This window comes from Sipha flava, unplaced genomic scaffold, assembly GCF_003268045.1.
Source record: "Sipha flava isolate LNK unplaced genomic scaffold, YSA_version1 145_pilon_pilon, whole genome shotgun sequence".
In the NCBI taxonomy this organism is placed as follows: domain Eukaryota; kingdom Metazoa; phylum Arthropoda; class Insecta; order Hemiptera; family Aphididae; genus Sipha; species Sipha flava.
Genome location: NW_020271774.1, coordinates 30594 through 47543, shown reverse-complemented (window position 1 = coordinate 47543; position 16950 = coordinate 30594). Strand labels below are relative to the sequence as shown.

The 16950-nt window shown below is 27.0% G+C and overlaps 1 protein-coding gene across 1 annotated transcript; it reads right to left on the bottom strand.

Moving 5' to 3' along the window:
• Nucleotides 1-13728: 13728 nt before the first annotated feature.
• On the bottom strand, nucleotides 13729-16600 carry LOC112679433. Its single transcript, XM_025549225.1, has 5 exons — nucleotides 16349-16600; nucleotides 14985-16159; nucleotides 14413-14881; nucleotides 14032-14196; nucleotides 13729-13821 (listed from the first exon to the last, which is right to left on the bottom strand). The coding sequence occupies exons 1-5, from the start codon at nucleotides 16598-16600 to the stop codon at nucleotides 13729-13731; spliced, it is 2154 nt and encodes a 717-aa protein (XP_025405010.1).
• Between the last annotated feature and the right edge of the window lie 350 nt (nucleotides 16601-16950).

Below are 16950 nucleotides of genomic sequence, written 5' to 3'. Positions count from 1 at the left end.
TTGAAGTCGAAAGTCCGAGGTGGGGGGGCTGGGGACATGCAGCTCATTTAAACATTTTTACGATGTTTAATACCATATAACAATTATTATATCGATAAGTTAGAGTATAGACGATAAAATTTAAAACTATATGATGCAATTTTAAAATATAGTACGGGTCAGATGAAAAAGGCCCTCGGCCCGGATACTACCCGTAGACCGCCAGTTGCCAACTCCTGATATAGATGACGGATTTTTATCTTTTCTTATCGTAAAAAATTTTAAAAAAAAAAGTGGATTTTATATTTTGAATAATAAATTATTTTATTCATATTTGAAAATGTAGAACTTGTTGATTCTTATAATAAATAATATATAATTTTTATACAATACAAGACAATATAAATTCTTACGTGGACTATAAACATTTTTAATCATTTTTAATAGATTAAAAATTAACGAATAGTTTTCTGAACTAAATTGATTGATTTATTAAAAAATCTGAATCTTTAAAATAGGATCTCTATATTATATAAGATTAAAAAAAGATTGATCAGGTAAGTGCTTTAAAAGTTATATTTATATTTGAGTTTGATGCAGTGTTCAATTATATAATCTTACTTAAAAAAAAAAAAAAAAAAAAAAACAGTACCAGAAGAAGTAATTGAGTATTCATTTTTATCGCATCAATAAAAATATTTGTAAAATGTACACTAGTTGTCAAAAAAAAAAAAAATTAAAAACAGTGAGATTTACAGTGGAGTGTCATTTAATTATACAAATTAAAGGTTTTATTAAGGCTCAACATAGTTTTTAAACTACTTTAAAATTGAAAATAACATTTATCCAAAGCAATGGCCTGGCTCCTTTAACAATTATCTTTTATAATATCTTTCCAAGCTCCACATAATAAATGTTTAAGGTATCAAAATTCAATAACCGTATATGACATTACAAACGATTTAATATAATATATACTTGTATAATTCTATAACCCTGTATGTTAATGAAATTTAAACTAAAATGTCGATAAACCTTCCAATTTGATAAATTTTTATACAGAATATATTTATGTAAGTATTAATTTGATTCAATTTCAAATATATAGACGGGCGTAGAGCTTACAAGAATACATAAGAATATTGCTACCATGACTTAGATAATAACTTAACATGGGTAAATATATATATATGTTTCCAGTAATATAGACAATTCAGGTATTTTGCAAAATGCCTAGGCATAATGTAAATTGACGACCCATTTTAGGCAAAATAAATAATACGATTTTCAATAATATTTTAATTATAACCTTGGTATTTAATAAAATACCTAGGCATTATGCAAAGAACCAATATTTTTTTTAGGCAAAGTACAAAACATTTTATTATAATATAATATAATAATTATAACTTGTATTACAGAAAAAAATTAATTTTTATCTATTATTACTATTCAGGGTTGGAATTTTATAGCACTTAAAATTGCATAAATATGTGCTATAATATTACCTTAAAAATCTCTAATTAAGCTCTAAAAATATGCAATAAAAACAACAAAAAAAAAAAGAAATTTATTATTTAATAATTTTATACGAGCACACGAGACAAATGTAGACAGTAAAAGCGAATTCTACACTCGTTCGTTGATAATCGGCTATTAGTAGATTTAATAGAAATCGACAAAAAAAAACCAACAAAATTAGCAGATAACAAAAATTAGAACCAAATAACTAAAACGAAATTATAGTATTATATTATACCTACCTATATATTATCGCTGTAATGGAACAGAGTTGCATCAGCGTAATCGGTATATTTACTTAATCTATGCATTTATAATTTAATTTAAAATTAAAATTAAAATTTTGAATCTTGAAAATTCGATTAACAAAAACCAAAAAATACGTTTACCAAGGCAAAAAGTCTCAAAAAATCAAAAAAATCACTATAAACTAAAAAATGAAAAATATGCAAAAAAAGCTAAATAAAAATTTTTATTTGAGTTTTCTGTATCATGAAATACATTTTTAGCTTACTCTGCTATTTTTTAAGCATCTCATAAGAAATATGCTATAAATGCTACAAAATCCCAACCCTGATACTATTAAATAAATATTTTACTTAAACTACTATTTACTTATTATAAAATGTTGTAGTAAAGTGACATTTTGAAGTACATAACATTTTATTTTTAAGGCAAATACATTTTTTATTTTGACACTTGGACTTACACGTTTTAAAAATTCTTGGCTAATTCTTGTGGATTGATTTTTATCAACTTATTATACTGTTCATCAGATAAAAAACTAGTATTAGTGGCCAAATTTAAAAAAAAAAAATTGTATTTTGTTATAATAATTTGACTTCATATAAATCGTATACATAGTTTCAAACCATAACGGGACACGAAAATAATGAGAAAAATGACGATATTGTAATAAAATTATTAGTAGGTACGTTCAATATTGTATCTCAGATTTATTATTATAGTAGTAAAGTAATCTTAATCTTTATTATGTTTAATCGTGCACGCACATTTATGACAAACGGTAAGTAAAATCGTTGGTAATAGGCGATGCCCAATTTTGTTTATTTTCATCAAATTGCCTACTCTATGTTTGGTATTATACATAATACCTAGGCAAAGCTCATATTATGTATATTGCCTAGTGATTTTTGGCATTTTGCAAAATACCGGATTATCCATATTACCGGTAACATATGTGTTCAACGATAAAGGTAACACGAAATATTTCGAACGCATGACCTTGTATGCAATTCAGATTTTTTGAAATGCATACAGAACATAAAATAACATTTATTTTTGATAAATCTTAATTTTTAAAAAAAAAAATTCTGCGCATGCACAACAAAATGATTTTTTTTAAATGGCACCCCCTTTTTTAGTTCAAATTTGAACTATGTGAATTTTTTCAAGCAACTTTGACCTTTAAAGTTTTGCTCTATCTTTAAAATTGACTATTGAGAATGAGTTAAATTTTCGATGTATAACATTTGTATTTATCGTATTTTTCAATAGTCTACTTAGAGTTTTACAAATTTATAAGTGATTTCGTATGAATTTTTCATAAAAATTAAATGTACTATCATATGTACAAGTAATTTACATTACTTCTACAGAAATTTTATCTCAAATTTCTTGTAAATGGTATAATTTTTGGTTAATTAAAACTAACACATAAACAAACAAACTTAACAAACTAACACATATTTTATTATTTTAATTCATTTTTAAAACAAAATTTTGATTTTATTGAATAATTAAATTATGTAGAGGTGAGTTTTGATTAAATTTTACAATTCATTATATAAATTGCTCAAAGTAATTACCATTATTTGCAATGCATGCTTCACACCATCGAAGTACTTCTCTGTGTGTCGCAGAAAGTATTAATTCCTCGGTTAACTATGTACACGCAATAATTATTTTATTTTTCAAATCTTGAAGATCATTTGGTGGGTTAGAATAGACAACCGTTTTCAGATGTTCCCATAAAAAAAATCCAAAGGTGTCAAATCTGGTGATTTTGGCGGCCATTGTACTGGCCCACGAGTATCCATCCATCTATGATTAAAAGTTCTCTCTAAATATTTACGAAAAATTATGTTATGCGTTATGCGCAAGTGAGTTAAAATTTCTATAGAAGTTATGTAAATTACTTGTACATATGATAGTACATTTAATTTTTAAGAAAAATTCATACGAAATCATTTATAAATTTGTAAAACTCTAAGTAGACTATTAAAAAATACGATAAATATAAAATTTATATTATAAATGTTATATATAAAAAATTTAACTCATTCCCTATCAGTCAATTTTGAAGATAGAGCATAAATTTAAAGGTCAAAGTTACTCGAAAAAATTCACATAATTCAAATTTGAACTAAAAAATGGGGTGCCATATAAAAAAAAATCATTTTGTTGCGCATGCGCAGAATTTTTTTTTTAAAAATTAAGATTTATCAATATTAAATGTAATTTATGTCCATATGCATTACAAAAAACCCGAATTGCATAAAAGGTCATGCGTTCGAAATATTTCGTGTTACCTTTATCGTTGAATACACTGTATACATAGATAAGTCAATCACTGAATGTTGGTTCTAGAGTTATAATAATATAATAATTTATTTTTCTGAACCGCAGCGATCATTTGGAAATAGATAACTTCGTATTTTTTCTGTAACTTCAGTGATTCATTTTTACCCATGTGTACATTCGACTTCCAACTTCCATAATAATGTAATGTACAGTTTGAAATATCACAGTTGGTATACTCGACGGGAACGTTTATGTAAATTATTCTGTGATATTCATAAATGCATTACAGCCCCAGTGACTGTAGTGTGACCCCAATCGATTTCGGAAATGAAACAACGAGGTCCTGAAATAGAGGAAATGTTGACGGAAACGATTACAGGCTTCGAATCCGGTACGGTGTACAGACACAGATTTAAATGATGAAAAAATAAATATGTGTATGCACGTGGGCGTGTATGAATGGTGGATTGGAATGATGACGGAGGCAGTTATAGCGTCGCCAGCAGAATATTATGTGAATAGGTCAACAGTTAAACTCGAATCGTAGTAATAACATCACGCAGACCATTTATCTTGTTATATATCCGAATCGAGAATCTTTATATTGGTTTTGCGTCACATGGCATTTGTGGTAAACGAAGGAGGAATCAAAAAATAGTATTATGTACATTACTAAAAATTTAGTCTAGTATAATACAGGGGTGGCGTTTACTTTATTTTCATCTTATATCACTATTTATTAAGTAATCATCAAGAATATTTTAACAAAACGAAATACATGATAATTTTCAGAGTATTTAGACTATAATTAAACTATTGTATTGTTATATTGGTATTCGAAGACTTATTCGGAAAGTCATTTGAAAGTATTGTAGTTGTATGTCAATATACAAATAACATTAAGATGAGTAAGTAATAAGTATAATATTACATATTATATAAGATGGGTTTCAAACTTTTCTTGTAGACACGAGATATCCAACTGTGTAATGTCAATAATAAAATATCGTGAATAGTATTATTATTCTGAAAATGTATAAGTTTAAAATAGAAAATCAATAATAATGTTTGTTTTCCGCGAACCTATACTTATGATATAGATTCCACGTAAATATATTTGTTATATGTTGATACCGTAGCCGTACTGAATGGCTGAATGGGTAATGAATATAAAATAACATGCAGAATCAGTTCGAAAATATGAATAATAACATAACATGCATGATTTTGTTTTTGTTATGAACTATAACATTCGACTTTAATCGTTAAAATATATTTTTAGCACGATTCGTTGAAGGATTTAATATGACCATGAGATACTTTAATATGTAATATCAATAAAGTAATAAGGATATCATATTTTAATTATAACTACATAATGCAATCATTAAAAAAAAAAAAAATTAAAAAATGTTATTCAGTCAGTTAAAAAGTATATTTATATATATATAATGATAGATCAACATTTAATCAAAAAGAAATATTTAAATTCAATAAAAAATCTCCGTGATTGATTTTATCTATGAATTTACTTTTTGAACAAGAAATGAGAATTAAATTAAAATTAATTTTGATATTAAAAGTTATTTACGTACCTAGTTGATAAAATCATTAATAACAGGTTAGACGAACAAATCCTTTTTATATTTATACGAGTCAATCTGTGTTCTACGTGTGAAGTAAATTGCTTCAATAAAATTATTAGAATTATTTTACATAATAATAACGCAAATAATCGGGTCACCTAGGTTAATCCTATGTTTAACTTTGGTCCTGCTAAGGTCGTGTTGGTATACATATTTCCAAAAGCTTCTTCTCAAAGTAAACCACCAGTGTCATACAAACTATATTTATGATTCCGACGCATTTTTACCATTCTTTCAAAATATTATAAACGTATTAAAATAAACAACATACAACATGATCTATATAATAACTAGGGCTAAGATTTTAATGACCCTAAAACCCTAAAAATAATTAACTTAAAATAACCAAAAAATTAACTTAATGACAGTATAAAATTATTTAAATTATAATATTATGTAAAAATAGCAAAAAAAAATGTTAATTTAGTATACTACATTTTGAAGTTTGGATTTATCATGCAATGGTCAGCTTGAAATTTTCTGAAATAAACAACAAAAAATAGATCTAATCTAAATGAAAATGTATAAAAATATTACCTAGATTTCAAAAAAAGTATAAAAAATACTCGTAAAATTGGGAAAATTACTTAAAAATGCTTCAAAATTACCCTAAATCCATAAAAGTATAAAATGCAAAAAAAAAAAAAATCAAAATCAAAAATATGTATTTGAACTTGCATTTGACCAAATCACATTTTGCGCTTGAAAAGCTATGTCCTGTAAATCCTAAAAAAAAAAAAAAATGCAAAATCCTATACTATCCTAGCCCTAATAATAACTTATTAGATTAAAAAATACATATTAAAATAGTAAAAATGATCAATATAATACGATTTTCTTTTAACAACCATTAATCGTTAATTTGAAACTATTGTGTTAATAAAAAATAAAACTTCCAAAATCGTTTAATACTTAAGTATCCATGCATTCAGTTAATATGTAGCTATTTGTATTTATACAAGTTTTTGTTGATCAATCTGATAAATATTTCAAAGGGTTGATTTAATATTATAGACAATAACGAAAAATATATTTATAAATAAAACCAAATATTCTATAGATTTATCTGGAATCAACATTGTTATTTATTTTTGTATCAGGAGTATTTTTTTCGATCTAGATATAAAATATGAATATTATGGTACGTACACTTCAAGTCAATGTATCGCCTACAATAATCACTAATTTTAGAATAGAAATAATATATCTACACTATAAAGGTGATTCTAAAAATTACATGTAAATAAAAACAGTTTTATTTTTCTCTTGCCTTTTTTTTTTTTCATTTCACTATTATAGTTTAAACCCAAATGACTGACAGTCGTATTCAACATTTAATCAAGACTCATCATTAAAAGGAGTCAGTCGCGTGACATATTCAACACCGATACACGTCATCTGGTGCACTAATGACGTTTCAAAGAAAATGTTGTTAAACCTTTTTTATACACATACATCGACTCCTCCAAAGAAAAGGGCAGTAACTCGAATTTTATCATTTTTCACTTTTCGACGAAATCTGATAGCAAAAATATTATATATCGCCCACGAAAACGGCAGTAACTATACTACTCCAGGGGTATTAAAAATGAAATATTAGAAACTATTCATAATCTCGCATTATAATATTTACTAACAAAAAAAGATGTATCTCTAGTTACTACTATTTTTAACTCTACATTATCCGAGAAAAATGAAGTAACTTGAATTTATTTTCAAATACTTTAATTTGCACTGGTTTAAATTATTTATATTATTAAGATAATAGATTGTAATGATAATAGGAGTTTTAATATTTTTATCAAATTAATATACGTTAAGGTTAATAATCGTGTTTATTTAGTATATTGTTTAGTGTTAACTCTTTTAAATATATTATTTTATTATATCAAAACCCAACAACCAGTTTATAAATATTTTTGAGTATCATAAATACTTATTATTTTATTTAATTAACCTTTTTTGTTTTTATTATTATTTTAATACATTTACATTGTGTAGGGTGTTACGGACATGCATAATTAATTAATTAATAATTAATAATTTATTAATTTATTTATTACGAAAAAAAAATTCCAATTTACATAATATTTGAAAAGAATTAAAGTTATGACATATAATTAAATATAAATATGATGGTATGTATATATTATAATAAACTGTATTTAAAAACGAAAAAAAAATAATAATATAATATAATTAAAAAACAATCAATAATTATTATAATATAGAAATTATTAGGAATACATTAAAATAATTTATTTAGATCTAAGAGTGCTGCGTGAAAAAAATGTATATTATTTAAAATATATATATTAAATGTAGGTCCTTACGATTATCATTATATGGGGGACCCAGGGACGTTCCAAAGATGAAAATCAAGGGGGGGGGGGATAAATAATATAAAAAATACCGACTACAATTTTTTTACTCAATGTATATAGTATTATTAACTATATGTAGTCGTATTTTTATTTTTTAACATGTATATATGTGTCAGTGTTACACGTTCTTAAAATTGACAATTTAATTATATATATAATAATATTTTACATTGTATAATAAGTAGTTTTACCGTATAAGTAACCGTATTATGAAATATGTAAAATTTGGTCCTTCTAGGCTATAATGAAACAAGTCCGACTGCCGATTGTAGTTTTCGTTGGGGGGGGGGGGGTGAGACACCCCCACGACCCCCCTTCGGGACGGACTTGGGGGAGGACCACATATCACATAAAGTATTAAGAATATTAGTACAACTCTTTATATAATTAATATATAAGCACCAGTAATCGCAACAACTAAAAGACTTTAGGGTAAAGCAAATACGCAAGCGAATATATACCACAGGATGATATATCATCTATTGATTTGTAGAATACGTGAAAGGCAGATATTGCGAAGCCACCACTATATGTATATAAATATACATACTAGCTAAACCCGTGCAGTTTATATTCCGTTAAAAATCCTACCTCTTATATGTCTCAAACTGTGGGTTAAATTCGTTAAATATTGTATTGGCGAAGAGGAGAAAACGAACTACGAAGTCTTCATACAAGCTCTGGATAAGAAGGTAGTCTCGAACAGACCAATAATCAGATGTGTTATAGTCCGTAGCACTTTCACGACAATTAACTTTATTAGATAAATTAACGTATAAAACTGAGAATATTTTACAATAAATAGTGTTTAACCTAATATAAGTAATTATTTGAAATATACTATTACACTTCCTAACCTCAGAACCGTTAAACTGACGGCACGCAACAAGGGTAATAAGTAGGGCTGGGATTTTAATGCTCTAAAAAATAGCAAAAAATGCAAAAATTTATTGAAAATCATAAAAAATGCACTCTAAAAATCCGTATAAAAATGTATTTATTTTAGTCTTAAAATCATACCATAAAAATCATGTAACCAAATATATTTAATTATATTTATTTGATAAACCTAATAATAACAAAATATGTACTTATTTTATAATATTTACATTTTAACTTTATTTAAATATATTTCATAACTTGCTGTTATGATTTTCGTTGGATTCTTGTAAATAGAAAAATGTTTTTCGACTATATTAATTTTGTTAAATATTTTTAAAATAGGTACATGGGTTGATGAGCTCGTATTTATTAGTTTATCAATTTAGTAGATAAAATTATTAGACTAAACGTAAACGTGAAAATTTTGAGCGAACAAATGCCGAAACGCATAATCAAATACCTTATATTTAAGAATTATAGATAAATTCTGTGAAATTCTCTAAAAACATGAAAAATGCCCTCAAAATGCAAATAAAGTTAAATTTGTCATAATATGCAAAAAAATGCAAAATAAAAACTACATTAATTAGTAACATTTAAAACCCATTTTCTACTAACGAACCCATATGTTAGGAAATTAAAAAAAAATATGCATTTACATCAAAATCTCAGCCTAGTTATAATGTATTTAATTTTCATGTTAATTTAATTATTTGATTTATAAATATTATTATTTTAATAATAATGCATAACATTTACCCACAATAAAAGTAGTAACTTAAGTTTTTTTTTTTTTTTTTTTATTATAAAATAACTGTGGTCATTAAAAAAAAAAAAAATAAATAAATAAAATAATTTTAGTGGTAATATATATTCAATAAAAAGAACAAGGAAACAAATTTCACAAAAAAGTAAATTTAAGTTTAAACCTTGAAAATTGCTCTACTGAAATATTGTAAAATTTGAGTGCCTACCCTTTTCTCTGGATAAATTTATATGTATATCAAAATCTTATCACCGATCAAAACCAATACCTATGTAAATTTTAATTAGTTAGTAAATAGCTGCTATTCCAAAGGAAGTGACAGAAATCACAATTATTTTGTGCATTCTTACGCTAGTAAGCAACAGATTCATAAAAAAAATTCCTGTTCCACCAGAAATATCTAAGAAAAAAACTCATCCAGAATCTGAATTAATGCTTCTTATAAATTCAAAATAAATATGACTTTGTTCAGGATTAAGCTTTATTATATTAAAATGAACTGATTTAAAAAGCTGTTCTACACGTAAGACATTTCTCTCAAATAATCACGATCAGTGTTGGGAAAGATAACCAATATTTTTATCTAGATTAAAGATAAAGATAATGACTAAAGGTTTATCTAAGATAAAAATAAAAGATAATCTTTCAGTTATCTAGATGAAATAAAAAGATAAAAGAAAATTATTTAAAATAGCATTTAAGGTCTGACTCTTGGCTATATTTTTAAAATAACTTTTTTATTTAATGCCTTAAGGTTTGATAGAATATTCTTATTATTCTTAAAAGCAAACAGTTTAATAAATGATTAACAGATGTAGATTAATTTAAATTATTATTTATTATACCTACCTATATTTTAATGTACTTGTACAAGTATTGATTACTAAGTGGCCTAACATTATTCATGATTTTTTAACTAAATTAAATTTGTTTATATAAGTTAACATAAAGTCGTATGAAGATAATATACTAGTATATAAGTATTTAACTTTTGGTTGTACTAGAATTTGTATTAAAATATTTTTTAATGTAATAATTTAAATTTAAAATGCATATAAACGTCATGTTTCAATTATTATTGTATGACAAATTATGAAAAACGGCTAAATAAAATAATAAAATCTTATTTTAATAAAAAAAAATAACCACTTTACTGGATTTAACATCTATTATCTATCAACGAAAAAACGCAAAAGAATAAGTATAAGATAAAGATACTTATAGATTTATCTAGATAAAAGATGAATGATAATTTGAACGCCATCTAGATTATCTTTTGGATAATTTTATCTAGATAGTCCCCACACTGATCACGATTGACAATCATTCGCATCATGAGACGGCAAAGTATGTCCGAACTAATGAAATGAGTGGTTAACTATCGAAAACACGACCTGTTTTAGCAGCACTAAGTATTTGTTGTAAACAACGTTCAAATGGTTTCAATATCAATTTGTAGGTAATAATTTACGAGTTGGCTTTTTACATTTTCTAACATGCTCTATTTAGCTATTCCCAAAGTTTTAACGGGTCAGTTAACAAACAAAACACTAATAAAACAGCAAATGGTTGATGAATTTTTTTATGGGGAATCAGAAATAGTGGCTTCTTCAACAATTCAGTCCCAATGAAGTTTATCAACAACCCCAGAGGTTGGCAGGCAGATTGATAAGATGAGTGAAACATTATTGACACCAATTTGAAATCATTAAAACCAGTCGGTCCTCGTACTTCATGAAGTAAAAATAGCATGTAATAGTATTCGGCATTTCTAGGATGCACAGTATACCAATCACATGATCTTGATTGACTCCTGGATGATAATCCTTTCCTTGCTTTCTACGGCTAAACTTATTATTTTTTCCAAATAATATTAGCTGGAACTTAGCTGTAATAAAGCCTTCTTGTAAAAGAATAATTTTTATAAAACTCAAAGAATCCTAAAAATGTAGTTTTATTAGGATTGTGGACGTTCTCTGAGGCATTATGAGTTTTAAAGTAAATTTTTTAATGTTATAAAGATGCATCACAGTCAGAAAGGTACCCAGAATTTTTGTTTGGGAGAGGTTTAACACAAAATCAATAATATTGGAAGAAATAAAAAGTTCAAATCATAAAAAATAGAATTACTCACATATTTAGCTTCCTTTAACACTAGAGTTGACAGGGGTGAACTCAGGGGGGTTTACCACCCTAAATATCAGGAACAAAAAATAAATTATCTGATCTACAAATGTATTACTAACAAATAAATAAAATAAATTATTAGTTATTTATAAGTTTCCCGGGTTTGTAAATTTAAATATACAATACAATAATATAATATTGATGAATATTTTAAAATATTTTCAAACCCTTCCTCCCCCTACGAAGTTTTTTTTCTGCGTTCGTCCCTGAGAGTTGAACTACTCGATGAATCATCTGCTATTAAGTTTTTTCCGATAACTATGTATTCACTTTCTGGTTCCACATTAGTCACACACTTTTTAGAAGTTGTTTTAAAATAATTGTCAAGTATACCTCTCTTCATGACGGAATGTTTAAAAAAACGACAAGAATAAGACTCAACTCAAAACGGCCTGTTTGCGTATAAGCGTATGCTCTATGTACCTAATCGATAACACCACACATTAAAAGACAAAACTGAACGTTCTTACTTATCGGCAACTGTCATAGTGAATAGTTCAACAATAATTATTAACAGTGAAAAATATAAATTTAATACTATGTTCAGTTAGGTATACAAAGAAAATCAAAGTGTTATCTTTAGTTGATGTCTCCCACAGTTATAAATATATATATATATATATATATATATTTATACATATCTTTGATGCCTTCAGTCAAACAACGGGACAAGCACCAATAACGAACTATGTATAATATGATATTCCATAAATTCTTGGAATATAAATAAAATCATTGATTTTTTATCGTCATTTTTAAAACGTAATTGGTACAAAATCAAAGTGAACAACACAAATATGAACCATTGAGCATGCATGGTGAGTTTCTATTTATATTGCCACATGGAATTTAAATTATAATGGTTTTTACAATGCTACAAAGAAGAGGGTCAAATTCAGGATCAGAAATTCCAGGACGGCCATTAGAACGGCGAACTCATGTCATAACGTCCTGGTTTTTCTCGTCCATATAAAGGGGTCCTTCTGGGATAATGGAAGGTAACACAACTATCTTACTAATCTCTGAAACTTGTCCATATCCTATACACATTGCGCCTTTAAGATGCACATCATTTTCAACTATCAGTTTACTTTGGTCGTTTCTAATGAAATTCAGTCTTACTGTTTCTATCTTAGCGTATGTATCAACCAAAAACTGACTGAGAAGAAGACTACAGTCTAGTACCATGTAGTTATTTTTCCTTTGTCTTTCCATAATTAAATTAGAGTAAAATATTACCACATGGTATCATGCTGTACAGTTAAAACCGTTGCCATTTGTTACAAATGCGTTGTACGACATTTACCCGTAAATGAGGCGCAAGTGAGACGGTACCATTCATGAGATACGACAGTGAATAAAAAAATAATAACCGTCTTCTACCGTATGCATAGCACGATGAGATTCTATCAGGCCCGTACTGGCTACCTTTAAGAGGCGCGGGAAAAATATATTTATAGGGCGTCAACTATAATTATAAATATACCACTTCAAAAGAAAAATTAGTGTCTATAATTATAATGTCTACCTATGATTGTTTTGTTTAGAAACTTGAAACTACCACCTGAAGATGTTAAACACAAATTATGATTTATTCTGCGATTTTTAACAAAATAAAAATAAAAATAATATGTTTCATAGTGTTTTATTCAGTTTTTTTTTCCATAGTAGGTAAGTTGTTTTAACAATTAAGAAAATAAATTGTGCAGTTACTTTTAAAATTTAATTTAATTTATATTTGATATAAAAACATAAACCGTAACAGCTTTTTAATTAATCAAAAAAAAGTACACAAACTTAAGAATTAACTTATATCTTTTTATGTGAGTAGACGTTGCATTTCTTTACTGTTCAAACATAGAGCATTTATGATTTGATTTCCATCAACTTGATTTACTATGTCTCTTTCACACTGCATTAAGAATAATGATTCTAAATTGTCTTGCACAATAGTGGACCTTCATCGCGTTTTTAACAATTTTAATTTTGAAAATGACCTTTCACAGGTCACTTGTGTCAGAGGCAGAGTCAATAAATATTTATATGCTTTGTACAATTCCGTGTATTGTAAGGAATACATGTTATAATCAGTGATTATACGCAATGCGTATGATAGACATACATTACACTCTTTTACTTTACTACACTTTAAATCGTCCTCATTAGCCCATTCATCATCATCAACGGTATCGATTTGACTTGAATCTTCATACGTACTCTGTAAACCAACTTCACAAATTAAAGGCCAAGATGTAGCAAAAGGAATAAGTTCTTCTTTGAGCTTTGGCTGATCAATAGAGGGTAAAAGTTCACATATTTTAAATAAAGCATTAGATAATAAACCATTTTTTCTTATATCATCAAACCTTTGAGGGTCGAAACATTCTAAATCTGTATATAAAATCCGATGAGCTAAGAATCGTACCTCTAAACTATTTATAATAGTGTCCATTGTAAAATTAAATATTTTTATACAAAATTGATCGATTTCTTCTGTGGAAACTTCTTCATCTCGGGTTAATTCACCGTCCATACGTTTCACAGTGCGTTTGCGTTTCTTCGGAAGGTTTTCTTCTATTTCAATATCACGAAGCTCCTTTTCATCAATTTTTTTAACTACAAAGTCTACGAATGTTTTAGCAGCTTTTGTTATATCACAAAAACGGTTTCTAACTGATTGTAAGCTTTTATGGGCACTAGAAACATGACGCCAGGCTTGAATGTAATCTAGATGTTTTGTTTGAAGGTAATCGGATAACGGTGTTGTTATTTTAAATATCTGCAGAAACATCATTGCGACTAAAACGGTTTCATAAGAGCAAAACTTTTTCATTAAACTAAGACTGTCGTTTCTAATTTTTGAATTAAATTGGTTAGAAATTGATATTTCGTATAGAGCTACTAATAGTTGAATGTAAGCAAATTTTGACTCATTTTCTGGACTTAAATCACCTTTAATCCAAAAATCAATCCTACCAAATATTTTAACAATTGCGTCATTTCTGCTTCTCCACCTAGTTGCTACACTAGCAGCTAGTTTTAGTGATGGATTTTTCTTTATGGTACACAGCTAACCTTTTATAGGATTCCTTAAAAAATACGAATGCCTCTTGAACAAGATTAAAAAATGACATACAAGGAGTCAAACATTGAGTTGTATCAGAAAGAACTAAATTTAATACATGCGCATAGCACCATGTATGAACATGATTAGTGATTACTTCAGACAATTTAGCGGTTACACCATTGTAATGACCACTCATGTTAGCCGCACCATCAAAAGCGTTCGCCACACAATTATTCAGTGGTAAATCAAGTTCAGCCAATGTATCCTTTAAAGTTTCAAATAGTGAATTCCCAGACGTCGAAGTTACGTGTTTCAGCCCTATTAACCGTTCACATACTTCATTATGTGGTACATATCTAAGGACAATCGAGCATTGATCATATGATGATAAATCCATTGTTGTATCCATCATAACAGAAAATATGTTGGCTTTTTTAACTTCTCTTGAGATCATATTTTTAATTTCTTTACCAATCAACTTTATTATTGTAGTTACTGTAGTTGCACTGAGAAATGTAACTAGATTTCCTCTTCCAATTTTAGTAGTGGTCTTCAATGCTTTCATATTTATATTTTGTGCTCTATCATGATGCTCCTTACTTAATTTAATCGATTTTTCTATGTGAGATTTTAATATATTATCAGATTTCGACAATAATAAAATGATTTCCAAGAAATTGCCATGGTTTAACGAGGAATCATCTAATTTATAAGCTGCTTCACTTTTGTCGCCTCTAAATGGTAATCCTTGCTTACCAATTAATTTTATGACTTCAATAATCTGCAATAGTACACATCGCCTTTCATTAACTTCAATTTTTCTTTTTTGCAATTGTTCACCACACAATAAATGTTGAACCGTCTTTTCCCTTTTTTCTCTGATGTATGCTTTGACCAATGAATTATGATGTTTTGATATTTCGTGTTCTTTAATTCGTTGACTTATATGTTTCCAGTCATTGAATCCAGAGCAAAACTTAGAACTTCCATCGCTATAAGCTAAGCATACACTACAAAAGAGCTTCTGATTGTTTTCATCATATGTCAACCATTTACGATTAAATTTACAATCCCCTTGGTCACTAAAAAATATTTTTTCATTAAATGGTAAAGAAATTAATGAAGAATTGGTCGGTTGAATTGGATGAAAAATAAAAAAGTTGACTATATCAATACTTTTCGGCTTACAAAAATAGTTTATAACTTCATCGATTTTTTCATTAGCGAATAATTTTTGCACAATTTCTCCAGTTATATCTTGATGATGTTCTTGTCTTATTTCTATTGTTTCTACCAATATTTCTTTTGAATTTTCATTGATTTCCGCATCTTGATTTTTATATTTAAGAAAATCTATATTTGATTCTTTTACTTTAACTTTAGTTGTTATTTCATGTATTTTTTCTAATTCTGCTAACTCTAGTTTTTCATTCTGATTTTCGTTGATCTGATCTCGTTCATCTGGTTTTGGGTTTTCTAAGGAAGTTTGGCTTGATTCTCCAACAACGTTATTTGTATAAAAATAAATTATTTTTTGAGAAGAATTAGCAGACATTTGAAATGCTTTCATTTTCTTGGCCACCCGATATTCGTAACCACTCTTCTTTTTCTTTTTTGAATCCATAGAAACTAAATATATTAAAATACTTGAAAAATGTACATTAACCTTTCAGCAGGCGCGTGTGCACTTTTGGTACGACAATTATAGATTTATTGACATTTTACGTGCCCAATTAATACTAGAAATTCTCCTATTCTACAATAACGTATTTATTATTAACTTTTTTATTTATTTAATAAAATTGTTTTTTAATAATTATTAAAAAGTATGTATACAAATATAAAATATTACATGGATAAAAAGAATATTTTCAATTAACAAAGTTAATTAATTAATAAATGCGGATTTTAAACGTACAGTGTGAATAATAATAATGGAAATGCATGTTTTAATTTTAGATAGTTCTCTCTCAA

Excerpts from the sequence above, each read along its gene's own strand:
- LOC112679433 (XM_025549225.1), bottom strand. The coding sequence starts at position 16,600 with ATGGATTCAAAAAAGAAAAAGAAGAGTGGTTACGAATATCGGGTGGCC. Across the intron at positions 16,160-16,348 it reads AAATAACAACTAAAGTTAAA|CCGAAAAGTATTGATATAGT; the intron begins GTAAAAGAATCA and ends TATTTTTGTAAG. Across the intron at positions 14,882-14,984 it reads TTTAAGGAATCCTATAAAAG|GATTGATTTTTGGATTAAAG; the intron begins GTTAGCTGTGTA and ends AATATTTGGTAG.